Source organism: Scyliorhinus canicula, chromosome 7, assembly GCF_902713615.1.
Source record: "Scyliorhinus canicula chromosome 7, sScyCan1.1, whole genome shotgun sequence".
Classification (NCBI taxonomy): Eukaryota; Metazoa; Chordata; class Chondrichthyes; order Carcharhiniformes; family Scyliorhinidae; genus Scyliorhinus; species Scyliorhinus canicula.
Window position 1 is genome coordinate 20,140,496 of NC_052152.1, and position 22,021 is coordinate 20,162,516.

The 22,021-nt window shown below is 46.4% G+C and overlaps 1 protein-coding gene across 2 annotated transcripts in view; it reads left to right on the forward strand.

Annotated features, from left to right (window-relative positions):
• The window catches only part of LOC119968768 (Down syndrome cell adhesion molecule homolog), a 658,909-nt gene that overhangs the window by 624,247 nt on the left and 12,641 nt on the right, over nt 1-22,021 (forward strand). For both annotated transcript variants that reach the window (XM_038801471.1, XM_038801472.1), the window contains 3 exons: nt 1,010-1,159; nt 10,177-10,374; nt 16,313-16,615. In XM_038801471.1, the coding sequence (XP_038657399.1) occupies nt 1,010-1,159; nt 10,177-10,374; nt 16,313-16,615 (651 nt within the window). The remainder of the gene's footprint in view (nt 1-1,009; nt 1,160-10,176; nt 10,375-16,312; nt 16,616-22,021) is intronic.

Sequence of the window (22,021 nt, forward strand, 5' to 3'; positions counted from 1 at the left end):
CTCTACTTCAAAAATCACTATGTTTTGGTATTTACCTGTAAATGATTATATAAAATATATTTACATAATAACAAGGACTGAATATGTGACTTTGAAATGACCACTGAATTGCATCAGTGCACTGGGTTAGATTTTTCTTCCTGTCCTTTAACGCCACAGTTAACCACGACTGCCCACGTGTGATGCCAGGGGAGGTTGACTCGTACTTTGTGTATGTAAAAATATCTGCTTGTATTTATATTTAACTGTTGCCTGTTATTCAGTGTGAGGAATGCTGAAACTATATTGAAGTGTCGGGATAAGCAAAGGTTTCAGGAGCACTAATAATGGGAAAGGAAATGGAATTACCTCTTCACCTTCCTTTACGTGGTCTTCAACATAGAGCTTTGTACTCCAGCTCCCTTCATCTCTCAGCCTCACCTCTGTGTCAGAAGGTTGGGGGCTTGAGACCCCATTCTAATGACTTAAGCCTGTAATCTAGGGTGACTCCAGGACTGTACTGAGCAGAGTACTGCGCTGTTAGATGAGGCATTAAACCGAGGCCTTGTCTGCCCGGCCAAGTGGATAGAGAGGTTCAAATAAGAGCAGGAGAATTCTCCATGATTCCTTGGCCAAAAATTACCCTGACGTTGCTAAAATAGATTATTCGATCATTTAAGCCATGGCCGTTTGTGGAAACGTGAAATGCCGATTGATTGTCTTTATCCCCAAAGCTTCAGCAGTAACTAAATATTAAAAAGTATTTTATTGACCGCAATGACTGTCTGAGGTTGCACAAGGTGCATTTAAATATGCAGATTTTTCTTGTTCTCCCTGGACAAAATGGAAAAATTGATGGAGCCTTCTAAACAAAGCATTACAGGAACAGAACTCACCAGAAACTCCCTGTTAAAGCAGCAATATACCTTGCAAATATATAAGTACAGTTCACCTTTTATTTTAACTCCATCGCTTGGATGAAACACTATTCAAAGGCCAGTTTATACAACTGTTTATTGCTGTGTTACAGACGACCGGTCTACTGTGTTGCTGACGGATTCCGACTTTGGAGAGGCTGTGAAACAGAAGTCGCTAACGGCCACGCACACTGTCCATTACCATTCGGTCTCGCAGGCCACTGGACCTCTAGTGGATGTTTCAGATGCCCGGCCAGGAACCAGTGAGTAGTTTGGTTTTACATGGAATGTAATCGTGAGCAATCCTAAATGAGAGAAGCTAGGGATGGCTGCCATGATAGCGAATGGGCTTAGTCCCATCAATGGCCAATGCTCTCTTTAACTCTGCTTGGCTTCTTTGGAGTTGGGATTTATTTATGGCTATGGTGGTATCCTGGTGGGCTTTTTAAGGATATCCCTTTAAAGGTCTTGACTCTGAAATTCAGTTGATGTACTCCTGGGAGAAGTGGCAGAACTTCCCAGTGCACGGCATAGACCCAGTATTACTTGGAAAACTCCTCATGCAATAAGAGGGCTTTCTTCTCATGTTCAAATTGAGGGATTTTATTCTTCCAAATAAAGCATAACATGTGTTGGAGGCAGAATAATTGGCTCCAATAAAATGTCCTATTGCAGCAAATTGATGCCACTTTCCATTTCCCTATCTTGCCATCCTTATGGTTTTTCTGAGTGACAGCATTGAGCTCAGTCCTAGGAGAGACCAACAGCCACAATCTCACCCAATGAAAGATTCTAAAGGCCCGGATTATCATGGAGTTATGAAGACACCATGGATGTTTAAAAATGGCAGGCATGACCTACATATGAACGTCCCACCCCCATTTCCAACAAACCCCTTCTTGGCTATTGTGAATGTCTTAATCCAGAGTGTCAGAATCATGAATTGATGGAAATAAACTCTCTCGAAGGACAGAAAGGTCTGTGTAACCGTCATGATCTGACGTTTTTTAAAATCATCCGAACTTCAAAGCTTAAAAGAAAAACTAGCTGCCGCTGTCAGAGAGGTCATTGATGAAGCAGCTGAAGGTGGTTGGTCCCAGGACACGATGCTGAGGAACCCCTGCAGTGATGTCCTGGAACTGAGATGATTGACCTCCAATCACCACAACCATCTTCCTTTGTGCTAGGTATGACTCCAACTAGTGGAGAGTTTCCCCCTGATTCCCATTGACCCCAGTTTAGCTCGGGCTCCTTGATGCCATATTTGGTCAAATGCTGCCTTGATGACAAGGGCAGTCACTCTCACCTCACCTCTGGCAGTCATCTCTTGTGTCCATGTTTAAACCAAGACTGTCTGAGTGACCTTGGCGGAATCCAAACTGCGCTTCCATGAGCAGGTTATTGCTGCGTAAGTGCCACTTGACAGCGCTGTTGATGACTCCTTCTATCACTTTGCTGATGATGCAGAGTAGACTGATATGGTGGTAATTGGCTGGATTGCATTTGTCCTGTTTCTTGTGTACAGGACACACCTGGGCAATTTTCCACATTGCCGGGTAGATGCCACTGTTGTAGCTGCACTGGAACAGCTTGGCTAGTCCCGGCCAGTGACTGTGAAACTATCCACAATTATGGCAAAAAAAACCCCTCCATCTTTAATGCTTTTTCGTGAATGAATCCTGGGCCGGGATTCTCCCCTACCCGGCGGGGCGGGGGATCCCGGCATACTGGAGTGGCAAGAAGCACTCCGGCGTCGGGCCTCCCCAAAGGTGCGGCCTTTGGCGCCCCCGGCCGACCGGTGTCGGGACTGGCCGAAAGGCCTTCGGCAGTCACCGTGAGTCCGTGCATGCGCTGGAGCGTCAGCAGCCGCTGACGTCACCACCGGCGCATGCGAGGTGGAGGGGGTCTCTTCCGCCGCCGCTAAGGCTGCCACCATGGCGGCGGCGGAAGAAAAAGTGTACCCCCACTGCGCAGGCCCGCCCGCCGATCGGTGGGCCCGATCGCGGGCCAGGCCACCGTGGGGGCACCCCCCGGGGTCCGATCGCCCCGCGCCCCCCCCCCCCCCCTGGGGCCTGCTCCCGCCGCCTGCTCCCGCCGGCACCAGAGGTGGTTTAAACCACGTCGGCGGGAGAGGCCTGACAGCAGTGGGACTTCGGCCCATCGGGGCTGGAAAATCGCCGTGGGGGGTCCGCCGACCGGTGGGGCGTGATTCCCGCCCCCGCCGACCGGTGGGGCATGATTCCCGCCCCCGCCGATTCCCCGGGTGGCGGAGAATTCCGACCACGGTGGGGGCGGGATTTACGAAGGCCCCGTGCGATTCCCCAACCCTGCGGGGGGTCGGACAATTCCGCCCCTGATGTCCTAACCCAGTCTGGCCTATATGTGAATCCAGACCCACAGCAATGTGGTTGACTCTGAATTGCCCAGTGAAATGGCCGAGCAGGCCAAAGGCAATTAGGGATGGGCAACAAATGCTGGCCTTGCCAGCAAGACCCACATCCCGTGAAAGAATAAAAAAATGAATCTATTCCCGGGCATGCTTTTGAAGTTTTCTGGGATTTTTAACGCTTTGCCTGCCACCAAGTGGCAAATCCAGTTTTATAATAAGGGCAGCAACAGATTTTCTGTCCTTCCCTCTTGCAATTAATGGAATAATTCCACAGAGAACAACAGGTTCAGAGGGGCTGCGTCATTTTGGAATCTTGAAGAGAAGTCATCACAATTTCTATTCACGTTTACAACTCGTAAGATGAAAGCTCTGATCCTTACAATTCACCGTGCTGGATGTTCATCTGAGATCAATAGCAGAACATTGCAGTTCTTAGTTCATTCTCGCCGCCCCAGGGTGCAAGGGAAAGAGAGAGAGAGAGAAAGAGCACTGCATCAATTTTCGGTGAATAATTGACACTGTGTACCATTGCTGCGAGATTGTTAGAGAATAATGGAGAAAGATCTTTTTTTTTGTTGCCTTTCAAATCCCATTCCGGTTTTCCTCCCTTCTTCCCCAAACAGTGTTACCTCCACCTGAGGTAGGAGTCCAAAAATGATGGTTGGATATGCAGCAGCCACGATTCAGTGGTACGCCCAAGTGGGCATTTGTCACGTGTGTGCCCAGATAGTGAGCAACTGAAGATTCTTCAGTCATCGGGAGCACCGTGAAGAGCAAGATCCTGCACTCACCCCAAAGGGACAGGACCGGGCCACACACCCCCTCAAGCAGCTTCCTCCATTCAATTAGATCACGCTGGATCTGCATCATGACTCCACTGATCTGCCTTTGTTTCATGTCCCTTAAACTGATTCACCTCTGGTTTACAATTTACAACTCATGTTGTCCTGGAGTGTATACGGGACAGTTTACTGCACCAGTACGTTGAGGAACCAACATGGAAACAGGCCATCTTGACCTGGACGTTATGCAATGAGAAAGGATTAATTGGCAATCTAGATGTGAGAGAACCCTTGGGGATGAGTGACCATAATATGGTAGAATTCTTTATCAAGGTGAATAGTGAGGTAGTTGATTCTGAGACCAAGGTTCTGAATCTCAATAAAGGTAACCATGATGGTATGGGGCATGAGCTGGCTATGACAGACTGGGAAACATTACTGAAAAGAAGGGCAGCAGACAGGCATTCAAATATCAAATAGGTGAACTCCAAAAGTTGTCTATTCCTATTTGGCACAAGAGTAGAAAGGGAACTGTGGCCAAATCATGGCTTGCAAAGGAAATTAGAGATAGTATTAGATTTAAAGAAGAGGCATACAAATTAGCAAGAGAAAGCAATAGACCTGAGGATTGGGAACAGTTTCAAATTCAGCAAAGGCAGACCAAGAGATTGATGAAGAAGGGGAAAATACAATTTGAAAGTAAACTAGTGGGGAACAGAAAAACTGACTGTGAAAGTTTCTATAGGTATGTAAAGAGAAAAAGATTGACAAAAGACCCCTTACAGTCAGAAACAGAGGAATTCACAGCAAGGAAAAAAGAAATGGCTGAGGATTTGGCTGAGCAATTGGAAAGCAGTGGTGAAATCAGACAAAGTCAGCATGGATTTATGAGAGGGAAATCACGCTTGACAAATGTACTAGAATTCTTTGAAGATGTAAATAGTAGAAGAACCGGTGGATGTGGTTGTCTAGACTTTCAGAAGGCTTTCGACAAGGTCTCACATAGCACATTAATATGCAAAGTTAAAGCGCATGGGATTGCGGGTAGTGTCTTGAGATGGATAGAAAGCTGGTTAGTAGGCAGGAAGCAAAAAGTTGGAATAAATTGGTCTTTTTCTGATTGACAGGCAGTGACTAATGGCGTACCGCAAGGATCTTTGCTAGGACCCCAATTGTTCACATTATATGTTAATGATTTGGGCAAGGGAACTAAATATATTGGGCGCGATTCTCCGGAAAGATTTCTAAGTGTGGTAGCGAGCGAGAATCGCCGCGAGCGTCTCAGCTCTCGGCCCACCGATTCAACGTTATTCAACGTTAATTGGTCCACTTAAAGAGGCCCCACAAGCTTCTCGGTGCAAATGAAGGCTCGCCGGCTGATTCGCTGCCACCTCGCTTGCCAACCCCCTGCTAACAAGGTCGAGCCGCACTTAAGCAGCACTCACTCAGCCAACCCCAGTCAGCTCACAACAATGGCGCCGAGGTGACCAGCACCAAGATTCCGGGATGCAGGCCTGGGGAGGCTCCTACACGCAGCGGAGGCCAGGAGAGATGTCCTGTTCCTCCCGAGGGTCCCGGAGGGTCAGCCACAGGGCAGCCAGTGCTGCCTGGGACAAGGTGGCGGTTATGAGCTCCGTGAGTGTCACCTGGAGGACTGGCCTCCAGTGCAGAAAAAAGGTCAAAGACCGACACCAGGCAGCACAAGTGAGTAGACACCAATGCCCCCCCCCCCCCACACCCCTTAGACCTTTCCACCCCACACGAGCATTCAGACCCCATTACTCTCCATGCAACCCCCATTCCTCCCTTCACCCGCCCCCTTCAAAACCACCCCCAAACCCTTCCTTCAACAGCAAAAATACGAAAGCAAATTTTAATCTGAATGGTTGTAAATTAAGAGAGGTGGCTACTCAGCGAGACCTTGGTGTCCTCGTGCATCAGTCGCTGAAAGTAAGTGCGCACGTACAGCAGGCAGTAAAGAAGGCAAATGGTATGTTGGCTTTCATAGCGAGAGGATTTGAGTATAGGAATAGGGATGTTTTACTGCAATTGTGTAGGGCATTGGTGAGGCCACACCAGGAGTATTGTGTGCAATTCTGGTGCCCTTATCTGAGGAATGATGTTCGTGCTATGGGTGGAGTGCAGTGAAGGTTTACCAGGCTGATTCCTGGGATGGCGGGACTGTCATATGAGGAGAGTTAAATCAGTTCGGATTGTATTCTTTGGAGTTTAGAAGAGTGAGAGGGGATCTCATAGAAACTTATAAAATTCTAACAGGATTAGACAGGGTAGATTCAGAAAGAATGTTCCCGATGGCGGGGGAGTCTAGAACTAGGGCTCATAGTTTGAGGATAAAGGATAAACCTTTTAGGACTGAGGTAAGGAGATAGTTCTTCACCCAGAGAGTTGTGAATCTGTGGAATTCACTATCACAGAAAGTAGTTGAGGCCAAAACGTTCTGTAATTTCATGAAGGAGTTTAGCTATGGCTCTTGGGGTTGAAGGGATCAAGGGATATGGGGGAGGGGAGGTTGGATCAGGGTGTTGAACTTGATGATCAGCCATGATCATAATGAATGGTGGAGAAGGCTCGAAGGGCCAAATGGTCTCCTCCTGCTTCTATTTTCTATGTCTTCCCCAACTCCAGACCTCAACAATTTCCTACAAGGAGAAAGTTCCAGATTTCCACACACCTTGGACACCCCCAACAGCGTAATTATTTGATCTCTATCTATTCCAGCAAATTCTTTAATCAGATTAAATACCTTTCTTAGATCACCCTATAATCATCTGTACTCAAAGGAATACTGGCCTGGTCTATGCAACTTGCCCCTTTCGCCCCAAAATACATGCTCGAGTGATGTGATCCAAGTTCCAGCTATCAGTCTGTTGCAATTTTTTCACCAGACTCCCGAGCCACTTTAGGAACTCCACTGTGTCAGTTTTTCATGATTCCCATTTCCTCTTACCTTCTTTCAGTATTGACACACGCTGTATACAGGTACCATATAAAGCTTTCATTTATTTCTCATTATGCCTCCTTTCCTTTCTTACTCGTGTCACTTTTCCCATTTAACTACTTCCTGTTGTTCACTCAAACACTTTTCCATTCTATTCCTATCCTGTGACTGTGTGTGTAGGTGTCGTGTGTGCACGGGTAGGTGAGTGTGGTTCTCTTTGTGTGAGAATGTTTCGGTGGTATGTGTCTGCATGTGTGTGTGTATACTTGTGTGGTTAACTAGTATGTGTGTGGATGGATGTTTGGATTTGTGCATGTGTGAGATCTGTGTGGGTGCATGGGTCTACGTGGGTGAGTGGTGTGTGAATCTGGTGTGGATCTGTGCATGTGTGTGATCTTTGGGGAGGGTGTAGGTCTATGTGTGTTCAATTCCACAATAGTGCATCTGTGTTTTGTGCGTGTGTATTGTGTGTATGTTCATATATGCATGTGTTGTGTATGTCTGTTTCTGTGTGTGTGCCTGAGTGTGCGTGCATCTTAAAGACATTAACCTTGAGAGAATCCTGAACTAGGACACCTAAGCCCATGATTTGTGCTTCCAAAGCCTTTCCCCATTTAGAAAATAGTTTGAGGCACTATTCTTCCAACCAAAGTGCACAAACTAAGAGAGTGGGGATAAACGGTTCTTTTTCAGGTTGGTCAATGGTGTGCCTCAGGGGTCTGTGCTGGGACTACAACTTTTCACAATACACAATAATGATCTGGAAGAAGGTACTGAAGGCACTGTTGCTAAGTTTGCAGATGATGCAAAGATCTTTAGAGGGACAGGTAGTATTGAGGAAGCAGGCAGGCTGCAAAAGGACTTGGACAGGCTAGGGGAGTGGCCAATGAAGTGGCAGATGGAATACAATGTGGAAAAGTGCGAGGTTATGCACTTTGGAGGAATGGAAGCATAGACTATTTTCTAAATGGGTAACTGCTTAGGAAATCAGAAGCGCAAAGGGAGTTTGGAGTCCTTGTTCACGATTCTCTTAAGGTTAACATCCAGGTTCAGTCGGCAGTTTGGAAGGGAAATGCAATGTTAGCATTCATGTCGAGAGGGCTAGAATACAAGAGCAGGGATGTACTTCTGAGGCCGTATAAAGCTCTGGTCAGACCCCATTTGGAGTACTGTGAACAATTTGGGCCCTGTATCTAAGAAAGGATGTGCAGACCTTGGAAAGGGTCCAGAGGAGGTTCACAAGAATGATCCCTGGAATGAAGAGCTTGTCGTATGAGGAACAGTTGAGGACTCTGAGTCTGTACTTGATGGAGTTTAGAAGGATGAGGGGGGATCTTATTGAAACACAGAATACTGCAAGGCCTGGATAGAGTAGACATGGAGAGGATGTTTCCACTTGGAGAAAAAGCTAGAACCAGAGGACGCAATCTCAGACTAAAGGGGCAATCCTTTAAACCAAAGATGAGGAGAAATTTCTTCAGTCAGAGGGTGGTGAATCTGTGGAATTCTTTGCCGCAGAAGGCTGTGGAGGCCAAATCACTGAGTGTCTTTAAGCCAGAGATAGATAGGTTCTTGATTAACAAGGGGATAAGGGGTTATGGGGAGAAGGCAGGAGAATGGGGGTGAGAAAAATATCAACCATGATTGATCCCTAATTCTACTCCTATATCTTATGGTCTTATGGTCTCACACTTTTCTATATTGTATTCCATCTCCCACTCTCCTATCCTGTCCAGGTCCTTCTAGCCTCTCTGCTTCCTCAATACAATCTGTCCCTCTACATATCTTTCAACTTCACCTTCCCACACAAACCTCATGTCCATTAATACTCAGAGTATCCAAAAATCTATCAACTATTTTCCCTCACCTGCTATAAATGTATGCATATATCAACTGTTTTGACTGGTAAAACTACCAGCTTCTTGTCATTTGAGCTCTTCATTTTTACAATGTGTTCTCTAATTCTGTGCTGACAGGCAAACCTACATTATTGCTGTCTCTCCCCCCGTACTCTGAAGATCTGAGTTGTGTCCCTTTTCTATAAGCCTCTCTCCAAAGAAAATCTCTTCATTGCTGCAAGACTCATTTACGTAAAGCTCTATAGCCCCAGCATCGTCCTTGTCATTCACCATTATCAAAGGAATTTTAATAAGCACAACATTGCTGAGTTCTTTGATATAACCGGCTTACTTCAGCAGGAAGGAAAGCATTTAGCTGTGGAAAGATCCTGAATAAGGTCATTTGTAGTCGGAGCGATAAGTGCCAAATTCTGAAGTATTTTCATTTTACTTGTCATTGCCAAGGCTACAGTGTGTGAGATCTATCACTGCAGCTCTGCACTGGGGAATGCCTCATTGTTTAAAATGATGATCATTGCAGTTTAATTAGGTGTAAATAATTCAGAATGCTATGGAAAACAACCAAGCCGTTTTGTGAATTTTTGATGAGAGCATGGAGAAATAAGTGTGAAATGGTATCAAAAGTCTGCGCCAACAATGACAGCGATTTCTTATGAAATTCAGATTGTCACTTACGCAAAGGTACCAATGATAAAATGAACAACAGTTTGCCTTTGAAATGCGACCACATTTTACGCCCGTTTTTCAGAGACCAAGGGGCCTCCGAAGCACACGCTGAATACTCGCTGGAATTACTCAGCCCAACGATATTGGTGTTGGCAAAATTTATGGCCCGAGACCACAACATTTTTGCATACTCAATTAAGGGGCCTGAAGTCTGCATGAAATCCCCGTTACAGTAGAGGTTTCACTGAAAGTTCAGGTAAACCAGGCCGACATGCAACCTGAAAGGGACCATTACAGGCCACAACCAACAAAGTAATTGTTCAAACATACTTATATGCAATCTTGTGCATCTTCAGTGCAAACAGTACAAGCACCCAGAAAGTTGCTGATAAACTCTATAAGGGTTCATCAGGGTTTGTGATGATTGCACGGTTGAATTGAACCGGGTAGGCTCACCGTGGTAGCCTTTGATCATTTCAGTAGCGGCTGGATCAGCCAGGGTTTACAGTGGATACTGAAGAATTATGACTGTGCAATTGGAATAAATGGAGTGATGCAAATCTGGTCAATCTGGACTGTTCTTCTGAGCTTCTGTTGATCATTTTGTGGATTTTGCCATCGGTAGATCCCACTGCCCGCAGGAACGTGAAGGGGGTGCCGTCAACGCGCAATAGGTACTCCAGCCAGTGGACCTTGAACAGACCCCACCCTGCCGTGTCTGCTCACACACTGACGACTGACTGGAGAATGCCTACACCACACGTGGCGGGATCTGTGGATAAGGAGAGCGACAGCTACAGTGTTAGCCCATCACAGGACACAGGTATTGCTGCACACTTGCACGGATGTGTTCAATCCCGTATCCACTCATGCAAATCATTATTCAGTAGAGCATGCTGGCTGTTATTGCATACAATGCCTTTGGGGATATAGATCGTGGGCATGGCACCTGAGTGAGGCACAGCATTTCCTTCACCTGTAGAAAAGATAAATGAGTAACAGAAAGCAAAATAATGGATAATACATGATTGACTACCCTTTGCATGCAGAAAATTATCTACTGCATCAGCAATGGGATAATGTTTGTTACTCAGTTGTGCTGAAATGTTTTCTACAGTCTACCCCTTGTGGACAAGCCCACAACATCGCAGCTACAGCTGGACTCATTAGTAGCTCATTTACAGTTTGCAGGGAGTGTCTCTATTATACCACACCTCAGTAAAAATGAAAGACTTGCATTTATATAGCATCCTTCACCACCTCAAGTCATCCCAAAGCACTTTACAGCCACTGCTTTAATTTTGAATGTACAGGATACAGGTCCCACTCCAGAGAGTTGAGCACAAAACGTGAGGCTGACACTTCAGCGTGTTTCTGACAGAGTGCTGCACTGTCTGCGGTACCGTCTTTTGGATAAGACGTTGAACAGAGACCCCATCGCCTCCCTCGGGAGGATGTAAAAATTGCACGGCACTCTGCAAAGAAGAGTATGTATGGGTGGTTCCCCTGGCCAATCCAGGGCAACATTGGTTCCTCAGCCAGTGCCTAAAAACAGATGATCTGGCCACTATTGCTCACCTGTTTTTTGGAGCTTGCAGTGTACCAATGGCTGCCCCAATTCCCACAGAACGAAGGTGCCCATGCTTCAAAAGTACGTCATTGGCAGCGAAGCGTTTTGTTTTAACCCGAGGTCACAAGAGACGCAATAAAAAATATAGGTTCACCTTTTCTTTGACAGCAGAGTTAATCGTGCCTGACACTCGCTCTTTCTGTACGAGCAATCAGGTTTCCTGAGGAATTGTGCAAACATCACATTGCCTGACGTGCAATGGAACCCCACGGTCCCTGGAAGGTTGACCCCAATAAACTTCAATTACCTGGGAGAAAGCCTTAATATTTTAGCATTTGTGTTTTTTTTGAATCCTATGATTGTGGTGCGCAGAAGGGGGCCATTGAACTCATTCTTCTCGTGGCATCTCTGAAAAACTATCCAATTAGTCCCATTCTTTCCCAAAGCCTTGAAAAATCTTCCTCTTTGAGTATTTACCTCATTCACTTTTGAAATTTACTTTAGACCTGCTTCCACCACCCAGCCAAACAATGTATTCCCAATCACAATTCTCCTCATCTCCCCTTGAGTTCCTTTGGCAGCTACCTCAAATCTGTATCCTTTGGTTAGTGATTATCTACCAGTGGAATGGGTGTCTCACTGTTGTCTCTCTTAAAACCCATCACCATTGTGAGTGTCTCTATTAATTCTTCCACGAGACTCCTCTGCTCCATGGAGAACAAGCCCAGCTTCTCTATTCTGCCCAAATAACTTCAGTCCTTCATAAGACCAGAGACTTTTGCAGGCTGTTCGGCCCATTGAGTCTGCACCGGCTCATTCAAAGTTGGCCCAGGACATTTTTCCAAAATCCTTGCAATATTTTTTCTCCTTCAAATGCTTATCCAGTCCCTTTTCCATGGCTACGCGACAATCTCTATTCCTCACCCTGACAGACAGTTTGTCCCAAATCCTATTCACTCCTTGTGTAAAATGGTCCTTCCTCATGTCGTTACTAGTTATTTGCCAGCCACTTTGAATACGTGCACTCTGGTTCTCAATACTTCAGCCATTAGAAAGAGTTTATCATTGTCCTTGGCCCAACCATCTTCAGCTGCTTCATCAATCACCTTTCTTCCAAAATAAGGTCCGATGTTCGCTGATAATTGCACAATGTTCAGCAGCATTCGCGACTCCCCAGACACTTGTCACAACACCCCGGGCTAGTGTGTGGTCGATTCCAGCCTCAAAGGTTCTGGAGACACAACACAAGTGAATTAACCAATAATTTGTATAAAAATTCCCAGGTTTTTAATTTGAAAAATAATCGCAGTTTATTGGTAACAGAAATAAAGATGAAATATGCAGTCATTGGGCTGGTTTAGCACAGGGCTAAATCGCTGGCTTTTAAAACAGACGAAGGCAGGCCAGCAGCATGGTTCATTTTCCGTACCAGCCTCCCCAAACATGCGCCGGAATGTGGTGACGAGCGGCCTTTCACAGTGACTTCATTGAAGCCGACTTGTGACAATAAGCGATTTTCATCTAATTTCATTTCATTTCAGCTGGATAACAAGCAAGCTAACCTCCTACCCCCTACACCCCTTTAACTGTCCCACCCTCTATCCACACACACTGGACAGGCAAACACAGAGGGGTAGATAGAGGTAAAAATAATAAGGACTGAGGTAAAAAGGATAAGAGTCTTTGCTCTCAATATTGAATTTTTTGCAGTAGGCTTTCCTCCCAGCATACTGATTGATCAAAGCCACCGGTGTACAGTTGGTGATAGCCTTCTTGCTGAAATATTCATTCAGTACTCACAGGCTGTAGGAGTTCTTATGGATAAACACTTTAGTCTTCATTAAACTGGTCCTTCCACTCAAACGTCCACCTTTGAATCTACTTCACTCTCAAGATTCTTTGTCTCACATCAAACCCAGCTTCAAGCCTAAGTTTTGATCTCAATTCTTTGCAGTTTCACTAAAATAACATCCAGTCTTACTAGGGAAAGAGATTAATTCTTACACTGGATTGTGGAGAGATTTCATCATAGCGGAGAGAGAGAGCAAGAAGCAGAGTTGCTCCTTCCAGCTTAAGAATCAAAAGAGAAATTAAAACCCAGCATTATCTCATTAAGAAACATTCCAGAGAAATCAAAACTAATCACCATTGGTTATCGGCAAAGCCCAGCATATTGCGCCAATTAATTGGCCGCCCAGCCAAGTCAGTCAAACTGAGTCATCACTGATCTCTCCTGCTTGAATTAAAGGCAAAGAATGCATTAAAGTCCCAGGTCCATTACTCGTCCATGGATCAAAATTATAATAGCAAACAAATATATAAGGAAATGGAAAACAGGAAACAATGTTTAACAGGAGGATCCGTACACACTTGAGGCAGTCCATGTCCAATTACAGCAAGATCTAGACAATATCCAGGCTTGGGGTGACAAGTGGCAAGTAGCATTTGTGCCACACAAGTGCCAGGCAATGACCATCTTCAACAAGAGAGAATCAAACAAACACCCTCTTGACATTCAATGGCATTACCATCACTGAATGCCCCACTATCAACATCCTCATGGTTACCATTGACCACAAACTGAACAGGACTGGCCATATAAATACTGTGGTTACAAGAGCAGGTCAGAATCTAGAAATCCTGCGGCGAGTAATTCGCCTCCTGACTTCCCAAAGCCTGTCCACCACCTACAACACACAAGTCAAGAATGAGATGGAGTACTCCCCACTTGCCTCGATGAGTGCAGCTCCAACAACACTGAAGAAGCTCAACACCAGCTCGATTGGCTCCCCTTCCACAAGTATTCACCCCCTCCAACACTGACAAACAGTGTCAGCCGTGTGTACCATCTACAGGATGCACTGCAGGAACTCTCCAAGGCTCCTTAAGCAGCACCTTCCAAACCCACGACCACTACTATCTAGAAGGACAAGAGCAGCAGATACCTGGGAACCCCACCACCTGGAGGTTCCCCCCCAAGTCACTCACCATCCTGACTTGGAAATATATTGCCGTTCCTTCACTGTCGCTGGGTCAAAGCTCCCTAACAACACTGTGGGTGTACCTACACCTCGGGGACTGCAGCGGTTCAAGAAGGCAGCTCACCATCACCTTCTGAAGGGCAACCAGGGTTGGGAGACAAATGCTGGCCTAACCAGCAAAGCTCACATCTCGTAAAAAACAAGTTTTAAAAAAATGATTTACACTATTTGAAGCCTTTGCGATTTTAAACACCTCCATTATATTGCATCTTCATCTGACCTGTGCTAAGGAGAACAACCCCAGCTTCCCTAGTCTATCCATGTTATCATAAGCTCATTTCTGGAACCATTCTAGTGTACCTCTCCTACACACTTGCCAAAGTTTTTATGTTGTTCTTAAACGGTGGTGACCTGAATTGGAAACGCAACTCCATCCTGAGCTAAACCCGTGTTTCACAAAGGCTTAGCATAATCACTTGTCTTTTGTACGCACTCTTTTGCCTCTGTTTATATGCTTTGTTTAATTGCTTTGGTAGATTGTCCTATCAGTTTCAAAGATTTATACGCAGTCATCCCCAAGTCTCCCTCTTCCTGAACTCCCTTTAAAATGGTACCATTTAACATTTTCTCAAAGGCAACTAGGGACAGAAAATGTATCACCTCACATACGTGTGCCCTGAATTTCATCTTCCGTGTGTCTGCCCATGCCACCATTTTGTTTATGTCCTCCTGATGTCTATTACTATCTTCCTCGTTGTTTGCTAAACTTCCACATTTCGTGGCATCTATAAATTTAGAAATGTTCCCCTGTAGCCCCAAATCCAAATGATTAATGTTTGTGAATGAAATAGCAATGGTTCAAGTATTAATTTTGGGGACTGCAACTGTATACCTCCCTTGGGTCCAGAAAACAGCCATTCATCACAGGTCATCCCCTGTAAATCCCCTCTGGACAGTCTTAAAGGTTTCCACATGGTTTCTAAAGTGGAATAAACAGGAATGGGCACAGTTACAGCCAAGGCATAACTCATGATTTATAAAGATTTAGCCCAGTTTCTTTGCCTTTAGACCTTTGGCAAAACAGGGCAGAAAGTGGAAATGTGAATATTTCGGCCTGGATTTTTACCATGGGAGTTGGGAAATCTTCTGACTTTGCATACGCGTCTCCATAGAAATGATCCCCCCCAACCACACGATTTTCGCTTTAAGGGAGTGGGGGACATGTCTGGGATAGAGTCGGACCTGCCACCTCCTGAGGCAGTTCAGGGATAATACAAAGGTGGACCAGTGCAGAAACAGGCTGATTTGAAGGCCCAACTTAGTTCTCTGAGACTCCGACCCAGTTTTATCAGAGGCTTTAGAGCTCCCAATCCCCCGCATGTCCCATTCTAGTCCCAACCCACCCCCATGTCCCCTCCAAGCCAGATCATACCCCACTCCCCTTCTTCTGCTACTCCATAGCCACTCACCCAGTTACCACTATGGGCTGATCTCAGGAGTCCTGTGGGGAGGAAAATTAATTAAACTGCTAACATCTAAGAGAACTCTCACTCATACACACTTCGTTCAGAAAAAGAACACTCATTCATGAAACCCATTCAGAGATTTACATCTCCTCAAGTACTCAGTAACCACATCAAAGTTAGCTTATCATTTAATAGTCTCTCACAATTGTCAGTCAAATTGTGAACTCAGTTCTCCAGAACCCCTTCCCCTCACGCCATTGGGATAAGTAGTTTTTGAGCTTTTGAAACTCAGCCAAATATTCATAATGGGTTCAACTATAATAACATCTCTTGGAAAATGTCAGCAGTGAAGCCTATTGAAACAGCAGGCTATTTTTAACTTTAAACGGATTGGGATCGAAATAACTTTTGACTGTGACAACAAACAGATCTTATCTGTTTTTCAAGAGCATTTACCCCTCACCCATATTGTGACCTCCACACTGTGGATTTAAGTGCTTGGAAATGTAACAATGGGGCCTGCTTGAGCTAAGCACTAATTTCAAATGAACCTGCTGAGTTTGGGTTTCTGTTTTAGCGATTCACATGCATCCCTGCCGGCCAACATTGGATCTGCTGGAAACTGGGGTGGGCTTCCATATCCAGGTCCCGTCCGCTGTTTTTAAAGGTCCCAAGAGTTCGCCCGATGGCGCGGATCCAGACTTGTAATTTGATTTTGTAACAAGATGTGTTCTTTTCTGTTAGACAGAGCACGCAGTAGCATGGTCTCCACAGAGAGTGCCTCCTCTACATACGAGGAGCTGGCACGTGCTTATGAACATGCCAAGATGGAGGAGCAGTTGCGGCATGCTAAGTTTACAATCACAGAATGCTTCATATCGGATACGTCGTCGGAGCAGCTAACAGCCGGGACCAACGAGTACACAGATAGCCTAACGTCCAGCACACCTTCAGAATCAGGCATCTGCAGGTTTACCGCGTCACCCCCAAAACCTCAGGATGCAGGGAGGGCCGCAAACATGGCAGTCCCGAAAGCACATCGACCAGGTATGTCGTAACCTCTTGGAAGGGAAATCTGACCTACTCTCGTGGTATAGTGATGAATGTGGCTCTGAGCTCTGGTGGTCTAGTGATGTGCATGGGTGTGATCCATTGAAATCTAATAGTCTGTATGAAGAAGAAGCAATACAGTGCTGAAGGAGGCTACTTGCCTATCGATTCTTCACATCGATTCTGAAAGACCACCCGACCTAATCTCATTCCCGCGCCCTATCCCCTTAACCCCACTTAACCGACACACCTTTGGCCATTGAGCAACAATTTCTTAGCATAGCCAAACTACATTAGCTGAACATTTTTGAACTGGGTGTGGACGATGGGTATGAACCATGGTGACCTAGTGATGTGGGTGGATGTGACCCATGGTGACCTAGTGATGTGGGTGGATGTGACCCATGGTGACCTAGTGATGTGGGTGGATGTGACCCATGGTGACCTAGTGGTGTACATGGATGTAATCAATTGTGATCCAGTGATGTATGTGGGTGATCCATGGTAATCTAATGATGTGTATGAGTGCATTTGATGGTGATCTAGTGATGAGGTGGTTGATAATAAGACCATAAGACCAAAAGACCATAAGAAATAGGAGCAGAATTATGCCACTCGGCCCATCGAATCTGCTCCACCACTCAATCATGGCTGATATTTTTCTCATCCCCATTCTCCTGCCTTCTCCCAATAACCCCTGATCGATTAAAAACCTAGCTACCTCTGTTTCAAAGACACTCAGTGATTTGGCCTCCACAGCCTTCTGCGCAAAGAGTTCCACAAATTCACCACCCTCTGGCTGAAGAAATTCCTCCTCATCTAGTGTGCAGGTGGGATGATTTGTGGTAATCTAGTGATGTATATGGGGTGATCTAGTGACCCATGGGAATCTAATGATGGTGATCTGGTGATGTGGACGGTTGTTATCCATGGTGATCTTGCGACGTGTGTCAGTGTGATCGATGGTGACTTAGTGATGTGCATGGGTGTGATCAATGATGATCTAGTGACAGGTATGGGATGTTCCGTGGTGATATTGTGATGTGTATTGATGTGTTTGATGGTGATCTAGTGATGTGCATGGAGGTAATCAATTGTGATCTGGTGATGCGTATGGGGTGATCCATGGGAATCTAATGGTGTGGATGGGTATGATCAATGGTGATGTGGACGGGTGGCATCCATGGGGATCTAGTGATATGTGTCAGTGTGATTGATGGTGACCAAGTGTTGTGCATGGGCGTGATCAATGGGGATCTAGTGATGTGTGTGGGGTGTTTCGTGATGATATTGTGATGTGTATGGATGAGTTTGATGGTGATCTAGTGATGTACATGGGGTAATCGATTGTGATCTAATGATATATATGGGGTGACCCATGGCGATCTAGTGGTGTGCATGGGACAATCAATGGTGATCTAATAGTGTGTATTGGGGTGATCCATCATGACTTGGTGATGTATAAGTGTTTAATTCATGGAAATGTGGTAGGGTTTCCAGATACAAAACGGAAAATGATCTCTGCTCAGTAATCGAGTTTATTCAGATTTGAATGATGTGAATTTTCACCTTTCAGATGACCCTTTATTGCTCACCTCCCTAGACTATTTCTAGTCACCCACATCTCTCTAACCAACCGGAATATAGTCAGAACAACTGGAATTCAGCTGTAAGCTTTGAGTAAGATCATTGAGTATAAAATATTTAGAAGGTGACCAAGGTTTTGTTTTGTAATTGGTTTCTGGGCCACCCCGCTTGTGATCAGCAAAGGGATAGGCAATGGTTTGCTTTTGCCCAAGCATTTTTCTGCTGTTGTCATATTACTGTTGTAAAATTCAGTCAAACAGCACAGGCTGCAAATACAACACCCACCTGAGGCAATCGTGTTCTCTGCTGTGAAACTAATGATAGCTCTGTCTGTGGATCAATGTCTCCAGAGCAGTGGGACTATTTGGGCACAAAGATGTCATTAATGAGCACGTCGCTGGGTATTTTGAATCTATTAATCTCACTTGCCTAACCCCTTTCAAAATTACTTCCACCCCAGAATTTTTTTAATCGTGTTGTTTGAGTTATTTCCAGTCCAATCATGATCACATCTTGTGTAGTGTGTGGGTTCCCTAAAATGCACACTGTATCATGGAGCCATACAATGCAAAAGGAGGCCATTCATCCCATTGGCGTCTGTGCTGTTCCTCTGAAATAGCCACAGATAGCCCCATAGTTTCTTCCTCTCTGCTCTATCAGAATAAGGACAGCACGGTAACACAAGTGGATAGCACTGTGGCTTCACAGCACCAGAGTCCCAGGTTCGATTCCCAGCTTGGGTCACTGTCTGTGCGGAGTTTGCACCTTCTCTCCGTGTCTGCGTGTGTTTCCTGCGGGTGCTCCGGTTTCCTCCCACAGTCCAAAGACGTGCAGGTTAAGTGGTTTGGCCATGATAAATTGCCCTTAGTGACCAAAAAAGGTTAGACGGGGTTATTGGGTTACGGGGATAGGGTGGAAGTGAGGGCTTAAATGGGTCAGTGCAGACTCGATGGGCCGAATGGCCACCTTCTGCACTGTATGTTCTATGAAAAAGAACGCCTTATCGGTCAGTCGCGACATTTGCTTTCCTGGGGCGAAATTCTCCAACCCCACGCAGGGTCGGAGAATCGGCCGGCGCCGCCGATATTGCCGCTCCCGCCATGTTAAAGATTCACTCACCCACCATAAAACGGCGTTCTTCAAATCCCGCCGGCCGCCTCGGAAAATGGCTGGCGCCGGCGGGATGCCATTGTTTTTTAAAGTTTTTTAATTCACCGGCCCGGATGGGCCGAAGTCCCGCCGACGTGGCCAAGGGTCACATCGGCGAAAATCAAAGTAGGTTTATAACGGCGTCAACCATTGATGATGGTTGACGCCGTTCAGTCACCTACATCGAGTGCGGGGAGGGGGTAGGGGGGGTGGGGAGGGTGAGGGGGGGAGGGGTGGGGAGGGTGAGGGGGGGGAGGGGGGGAGGGGGTAGGGGTAGGGGCGGGGGGGTTAGGGGTAGGGGTAGGGGTAGGGGTAGGGGGTTGGGGTAGAACCATAGAATTTACAGTGCAGAAGGAGGCCATTCGGCCCATCGAGTCTGCACCGGCTCTTTGAAAGAGCATTATACCAAGCTCACATCTCCACCCTATCCCCATAACCCAGTAACCCCACCCAACACTAAGGGAGATTTTGGACACTAAGGGCAATTTATCATGGCCAATCCACCTAACCTGCACATCTTTGGACTGTGGGAGGAATCGGGAGCACCCGGAGGAAACCCACGCACACACGGGGAGAACGTGCAGACTCCGCACAGACAGTGAACCAAGCTGGAAATTGAACCCGCGACCCCGGAGCTGTGAAGCAATTGTGCTAACCACCATGCTACCGTGCTGCCGATACCATGCAGTTCATGTGTGGTCTCAGCGATCAGGAACTCGGAGTGGCGGCTGCGGACTATGTCCAGCACCGCCACAGTCAGGCGGGAGCCGTGTTGCTGGCCGGGGGGAGCTTCTGGCAGGACTGGTGGGGAGTGGCCAGGGGGCATTATCAGGCAGGTCGGGTCCGCGCACGGCCGGCGCCATGTTTTTTTTGGCGCGACAGCTGCAGGTCGTCGCCGCGCACATGCACGGCCAGGGACCCGGCCATTCTCCAACCGTTTATATCATGGGAGCTGGGTGTTTTATGCGGAGTGGCTGCTAGCTCCTCACAGGTCGGAGGATCAGTGAGGGGGCGCCGTCGATTGTTTTGACATAAAACGCCACCGATCCTCCGCACTTAGGCTCAAACACGGTGAATCCAGCCCTATATTTTTGTTCTCTGGCCAACATTCCTTTCTTAATAAGCACAGATGCTGGCTGTTCATCTCCGTGTTGTTTGCATGCAAAATGACTGCTGCTTTGTAAAACAGCCAGTACACGTCACGATCGTTTATTGTGAGAAGGACTTTGAGATCTTTCTGAGATGTGATAAGACGCTAGATAAATCTTTCTCAATTTTCTTGTTCCTCAATCCCAATAATACTATTGATTTTACTGACCTTATTTGCTATCTTAGTTGGCCTATCGAAGGCCCATCTCAACCCAGGCTATGTGAAATAATCCGATGATCATTTGAGAGAGAAATGTCAGGCAAGAAGAGTTTCTAATGGAATTAAAGGCCTAGCAGATTTTGATCGGATTATTTGTTTTTTTTAGCAAGTTTGGTTTATTGGTATTGCTTTATTTGAACATTTGTCAAATAGAGTGAGAGGACGCTTATCGGTGTCGATGAAAGCACCCACCACTCACTCCTTCAGGGACCTTCATCACTCAAATATTATTCTTCTCTCCACATCTCTAATCTTTTAATGCTGACCTTTGGTGGTCACAGACAAATGACAGTTTTAAGAAGACACGAGAGTACTTAAAAGTAACTCCATCAAAAAGGTGCTGGAAATGTACTTCATTTCTGACAAACCTTGGAATCTTTAATCACCCTGAGTTTAAAAGGGGTGAGGTTTGGGGCGATTGACTGTATTCACCTCTTACCTCTGAAACATGGGTAAAATTTTAAGGATGGTGAGAGTTGGCGTCGAACACGCAGCCGCTGACTCTCTGAGTGCCATTGCCATTTAACCCTCACTCGAGTGCTGATTGGCAGTGGGCAGGACATCCATCCACCATTGGAGGGGAGTTCCATCCATGAGAACTGACGGCCAATCAGATTGCCCCACAGCTCTTCAACCTGGCCAGGCGTAGCGCTGCTGTGGCCAGAAGTGGTACTGCAGCGCTCTGCATGGAACTAGGTCCCGGGACTTTCGAAAAGGGGGCTGAAGGGTAGGGGACACCCGAGGGGGCGGCGGTGGATATCCCGGAGCTCCAACGATCCAGGGGAGAGGGTGCCCCAGCCTTCAGAGTGAGGCGCTCCCCCCATCCCTTCCCACCCGAGATGGAGAAAGATTTTTTGTCACTTTCCTCCCCTCTCTCACCAGTCTAAAAATTGAGGTTGGGCAGGATAAGACCCCTAAGTCGGCAGTAAGTGACCACTTAAGGGCCGTAATAAGAGAAAGGACAGCTTTCCTACCCAAGGCCCTGCCCGCCCAAGCTTGAAAATGCGTCCGGATTCGGGCGGCAGTTTCCCGGGGAGAATACCATCCATTCAATTTTATGCTCCACCGCTGCCTCAGAATCCACCTTGGGGCGGAGAGTAATAATAAAGCCCCTAGTCGCCACATTCTGGCGCCTGTTCGGGGAGGTCGGTATGTGAATTGAACCCGCGCTGCTGGCATTGTTCTGCATTACAAGCCAGCTGTTTAGCCCACTGTGCTAAACCAGCCCATGGGTTCGGATCTGGACAAGACTAATGAGGCCAAAATCTCTTTTTCATTTGTTTCTGGCTATGAAAAGT